The 6244-nt window shown below is 40.1% G+C and overlaps 1 protein-coding gene across 1 annotated transcript; it reads right to left on the bottom strand.

Annotated features, from left to right (window-relative positions):
* Positions 1 to 2712: 2712 nt before the first annotated feature.
* Positions 2713 to 3246, bottom strand: LOC122032018. The gene has a single exon (XM_042591261.1). It carries the CDS (start codon positions 3053 to 3055, stop codon positions 2846 to 2848), a length of 210 nt encoding a protein of 69 aa, XP_042447195.1. The 5' UTR covers positions 3056 to 3246; the 3' UTR covers positions 2713 to 2845.
* Between the last annotated feature and the right edge of the window lie 2998 nt (positions 3247 to 6244).

The following is a 6244-nucleotide window of genomic DNA, read 5'->3' as shown; positions in this document are numbered from 1 at the left end:
CATAGCAGCCGAAAGGAGTTCGACACTAGTTGATGGAGAGAAATGCAAAAATATTTATAAACAACCGGGAACCACAGACCGTTGGTGAATTGGTCTCTAAAAAGGTATAAAAAAAACCCGACGGCGGTTCATGCGGCTTGTCAAAAGCAAAAGGAAGAGCAATTTGATATCCAGACAGAAATTCGTAAGCGGAGTTCAAGCTCTCAGCATGACGCCTGTCGAACCTAGACTTGGCAAAAGTGTACCAGAGCCCAAGGATGAAGGAGGGGGTTATGAGGAGCTCTCCATCAAAAACAAGGACGATGATGAAAAATAACAAAGAGATTCAGACGGAAAGATGGAGAAGCTTATTAAAAAGATTGCTGGAGAGGCAGAAGAAATGAAGCGACGTCACCGGAGAGCTCGAAGATGAAGGTACGTGAAGTGAGGGAGACGATGGCATACGCGAGGTTTATAAACCTCACGGTCGATCGACCTGAGCTGTCTGATCTAGGGTTACGAAAAACTAGGTGGATATCCGGCCGTTGAATTTGAAAAGGCGCCTGTCACATCATCAACGGATATCCACCTATCACGTCAAACGTGCTATAGCAGAAAGAAGGACACGTGGCGCTCAGCCACCAGATGACATTAATGAGGATTAATTAAAAGTATGGTCACGTGCTCGGTCATAATGACTAGGGATTTGCACGATCTCCGAGAAATCTAGATGATGTCAGGGCGCTCGGTCGAGGAATGCAAGAAAAGGATTTTTCTTAAAGTGTTGCCACACACTTCCTGAGTGACGGGGATAAGCGATCATCACACGACCGAGTGGCCTAGGCACAGTTCGCTTCGAAGAGCTTGGGTCGAGCGGCGGTTATACACCTAGTCTAACAAGGCGAGGTCGAACGGCAAAGGCATGGGAGTCATCGAAGACTTTACTGGTCTAATCAGTCGCACTTGCAGCCTCCTTCGACTAGACTTGAAGGTGAGACTTGTGATGCAGCGATGGAAGGAGGCCTACTTGGCATGGGGTCAACTGCCATGGTGGAGGTCAAAGTCAATATGGTCAGCACTCAAGTGTCAAAGGGCTGAACGGACAGTAAATGCAATGGCCGGTCGGTACAGACTAGGACCGATCGGCGGAGACACGTCCGAGCGGACAATCCTTCCAGCTCAAGAGGATATGATAAGTAGGCGCTCGGGTTATATTATCAAAACGCCGAGGAAGATCGGATAGTTTATTTGAACGGAGGAAGGCAGGTTACTACACATCCAGCGCACAGAAGAGCTACTGAATCCAAAAGAGTGGAGGGCTCCCGACCGAGCGACTGCCCACTCAGCCAAGCAGCGGGACCTGATTGAGGAAGGAGTGAATGCCCGACCGAGTGGCTTCTCTACTCGGCCAAGCAACGAGACCACTGTAGTATCTCCTGACATCCTTTTGGGAGATAGTACCGCTGACACGAGGCATGGTCGACAGGCAGATCATACGGTTGAAGCTTCTACTGTCACGTCAGGGATATGCATGCCCTGTTAAGGTATGGTGTCAGAGGTACTTTTTTGATAAGACTCTTTCATGGACACCTGGCAGAGCTTGCTTATGCCTCAAGAAGCGCATACGGTACCCACTAAGGCTTAGTATAAAGGGGGGTTTATCACTGATGGAGGTACACGTTGTTCTTGAGTTCTACTGTTACTACTGTTGCTCCGCTTTTCTTCACATTCCGATTACTAACTTGAGCGTCGGAGGGCCAACGTCGGGGACTCCTTCCCTGACCCCGCACTTACGCCATTTGTTTTGCATATCAGAGCGAAGTTCACATCTAGTTAGCGAAGCCGTCACCTCCCAGCTTTCCAGCTTCTCGCTTTCGGACAGGATTACAAGGATTATGTCTCCATAAAGTGAGCTAATACAAGATTAATAATAACACACAACGATTTTACCATTAGGGAATTAAATCTCAATTAAGTGATTTAATACTTGATGCATGAATAAGAGTTTAAGTTTTGGATGTGAATTAAATGTGTAGATCCAATAATCTAGTTTATTAATATCAATGGGTTGTTAACGGGTTATGAGCCCTTTAAGTGAATGGTGCCTATAGGATGAGCCATTGTATTAAAGAAAGAGGTCAAAATTCATTTGGGTATCTTGCTGAATTGTTGACTCTTTTTCTTTCTTTCTTCCCTATTGAGAAGGAACTAAAGTTGCTGTCCATTCTAGTAGAAGACTTTCGTTGTATTGTAGGAATTACTCTGGCAAGAAATAAGGGTTATAATGACTTTAGCACTGGATTCAAGTCGGCATTCAATTTTGCCATTATTGTAATTCAATTTTGTAATTGTAGCCTTAAATGATGATAGTTAGATCTTATACATGCATCCTTTAATTTGATCTTGATGTATCGTTATTGTTTTCATTTCAATCTTGTAAAATCGATTTATATATCATTGGAGTCGTAGAACTCTCTCAATTATAGCAATGTAGTGGAACGATAGGGATGTTTTTGGCATGTGATCATGATAGTTACTCACCAACAACATTAGCGACTTAGTCAATAGAGCTGAACAACCACGAACTTTGTTTATATATTTCATTTCCTTTTCAATCAGTGTCATTTTGTTCATTTATAACACAGTTAATTAATTAATTAGCACAGCAAGGCACGCAGTAAATTATAATTAAGGAGCTTATTAATTACTCCTGTCATCCAATAAAAACAAATAAAAATGAAGCTGTTCATAATTTAATTTCAGCACCTTATTAATTCACTTAATTAGTACAGAAACTTAATTAAAACTCCAAATTTCACACCCAAATTAACAAGAAGTTGGTAGCTTAATTTTAGTAATTAATCAGCTAGCCCAAATGGACGTGGACGCCGATGGCGAGGATGAAGACGGCAGCGAGGCCGAGGAAGATGATGGAGTGGATGAAGATGGACATACCACTGGTTTGCAGGTTGCCAAACTCCACCACCCGACCCTTAGCCGGGACCTGGAAGAGCAGCCCCGGCGAGAGCAGCACGAAGAGCACCACCGCCACGAACACCGGCCCCCAGTCCGCCATCTGTCCACAAGCAGATCAACTCCAAGCAGCAGCCAAGCAGACTCAAGTGGCAGCGGAAGAGAGGGAGAGAAACATAGAAGGAAAAGAAAAATGCATATAGGCCCAATATGTATAGAGATTTAAGTAGAGTGCGGTGAGGTCAACCTCTCCATGACATGATGCTGATTATGAGGATCAGGCTGAGCACGAGAGTGGCGATCAGGATGAGGACGAGAGTAGTTGTGGCTTTTGGAAGTCTTCTGGCATGGGACCATGAGTAGAATAGAGGGATGTTCAATTGGCTATAGAAAATGAAAAATTTATTACAATGAGTGGAATAGACTTTGCTATATACCCCTTATTAAACAATGACTAAATGTGATGGAACTTGTCTTATTTTTCACTCGGTTTATTAGGGAATCATTTAGCTCATTGATGCAATTGACTTTTGGTTAAGGTTGATTAGGTTGATCAAGTTTGGTGTGATTTGAGTTTGAGTTTCGATGTTTTATTAATATGTTAGTTGACAAGAGGAAAATCTAAGTGAGTCACAGTTGACTAAACACTTGACGATCGAAAGTCCAATATGGAGTTGACATCAGATGTGAAGTCCTGGCAAGTCGAGGTTGACATGATCCTAGGCAATAAGGAAGTCTCGACAAATCAAGGTTTACCGAATGTCAGACAATGATAAAGTCTCGGTTGGTTATTGTTGATCGGATGCTAAGCAACGATAGAAATTCTGATTGGTCAAGGTTGAACGGATGTTGAGCAAAGGAAGTCCTAATAGGTTGAGTCCAATCGAATATCATGCAAGATGATAATTTAGCTTTGATAAGCTTGAAACATCAGCATTAGTCGATTGATAGGATGTATTGATCGACTGATGGACTCTAAACTTCGAAATTGGGGTTCGAGATATTTTTAGGGTTTGCTACAATAACTATTTTACAATAATTGTAAATATTAATTATATTTGCTACAGTAATTGTGAACAATAATTTGCTACAGTGCATGCGATTAATGAGTTTAATCAATCGACTAATAGCACTATAGTAACAAACAAAAGCTTCAGAAGTTGATTGGAAAACTCGACTAATCATAATCAATCGACGATGCCACTGTTCGAGAGATCAGAGAGTTCAAAACTCGACTGTGAGATTCGACAGATTAGATAATAATCGATTGATGGCAATAGGCAGTCGACTGATGTTGACATGGATAGAGCCATTGAACTAACAGGTTAGAGCAATGTTCAAACCTGTAGTGAATCAATTGATTGATAGATAAGATCAAGAGGTAGATAATTGAAGAAGTCGGTTCTTGAGAGGTTAGAGGCAAAGTGCTGTTGTATTTCCTATCATTAAGAGACAATCCAAAACTACAAAAGAGTAAACAAAAGCAAAGATCATTATGTAAAGTTATTTTCACTTTTATTTGTATTTGCATTCTTGTTGTGTTCGTGTTAACAAGTTGTAAGAAGCTTCTTCACCTTAAGAAGGTATCTAAGAAGGAAGGTTAGTGGTAGTAGTCATAAGGACTAGATCTTGAATGCCGTTGCCTTGTGAGGCGGTGAGCCAATTAAAACCAATCATGCATTGTGTTGTGTTGTGTTTTTAAGTTTTCATTACATTCTCAACAACAACGTGATTGAAGCTATTCACCCACCCTCTAGCTTGCACTGGTCATAACTAGCTCAATTAATTTAACTATACTAAAACGATAAGTTCCAGAGATCGGTGGATAGCTTAATTCAACTCATCAATAAGATTTTGAGATATGTAGTAACTTAATTTGATCGGTTGATAAGAAATTGTTTAAATGAATCAAACATTTATGAGGAAGTTTAGTATTCGATTTAGTAAGAACTTGTTTATATTCGTTCAATACACACAAGATCAATTAAACAAATAAACTTGTGTTGGATTGTGAAAGACGAGAGAGGAGGGATGAATCTCATTCGATTAAAACCTTTTCTTTTTCGTATCAGTAAAACTGAATTAGAGTATAGTTTGCAGTGGAATAAAAAGAAAACAAAAACTCAAAGACAATTGTTTTTTACTTGGTTTATAGTCCAGTGACTACTACTCCAAGGTCAATGATCCTTGATAGCTTTCGTTAGACAATTCTAATATAGTTCTTCCGAAGAAACCAAATCATACAAGTATGATATGATGATAGTAACAATTATACTATCTCCAAAGAATAAGTGCAAGTATAAAAAAGTTACCAACAACACTAATAAAAGATTGAGCACAGTTGTTGGAGAGCTTTTTGGAGCAGAAGTGCTGACGCTTGCATGAATAGTTACAACAAAAGTAGAATGAATCAGGGGTTAAGGTTCTAGTTGGCTTAGAGCTCGAAGCATTCTTTTATAGACACAGTTTGGCCGACTGAAAAATTGTTCAGTCGACTGATTCGTTCAGTTGACCAATCTCTTTATCCGTTGACTAAACCCCGCTCCTTTCCTTGTTTGTTGTAATATGAATTGTCTTGTCTATCTTTCCTTGTTTTTATCAGTCAACTGATCTTGATGATCAGTCGACGGAACCTGATTTCCTTTCTTATTTTCTGCAATTATCAAATATGAATAGGTCGACTGATAAAATGTATCAGTCGATGGATAACAACTGTATTTCTAACTTTTACATAACTCTTATTAGTATTGTGCCACACTGGCCGGATTGGTCTACTGATCCCATTTATTAGTCGAGCGAATCCACAGTTAACCTAATTTTCACTTATCTACAACACAGAGTTAGCACATGCAATAATAATAAACCTGTAAGACAAGATTAGTACAAATATATAGTATTCATGATTAAGATAATAAAGACTGTCTTGATCTTAACTTAGAAACCTTCATTGATTTTTTCAGTTGGATCAACACCTAAGGTTTGTCCTTACTAGAACACAACCTCACCACACTCCCTCCAGGAGCTTACCTCAACTCACCTGCCAAACATCGGGTCCTCCAGGCCTATTTGGACTTAACCACTCAGCATCTAATTGACCCGTCAAGACTTCTTCTTGATTCGACATCGGGACCTCCAAACATATTGAATCCACTTGCTAGATGTCAAGTTTGTTGGTGCGGTAATCACTAATGATCAAATTTAAGTTTTGATAAATGACAAATGGATTAAAGTTAGGTGATATGTTTTGTTGGCACAGCGGGGCCAGCAAGAGGGGGTGAATTGTCTAAAAAAA

Source organism: Zingiber officinale, chromosome 11A, assembly GCF_018446385.1.
Source record: "Zingiber officinale cultivar Zhangliang chromosome 11A, Zo_v1.1, whole genome shotgun sequence".
NCBI lineage: Eukaryota > Viridiplantae > Streptophyta > Magnoliopsida > Zingiberales > Zingiberaceae > Zingiber > Zingiber officinale.
Note: the sequence above shows the minus strand (reverse complement) of the source record. Positions and strands in the feature narration are given on the sequence as shown.

What these genes read in the sequence shown, in the direction of transcription:
- LOC122032018 (XM_042591261.1), bottom strand. Translation starts at nt 3,055, where the DNA reads ATGGCGGACTGGGGGCCGGTGTTCGTGGCGGTGGTGCTCTTCGTGCTG.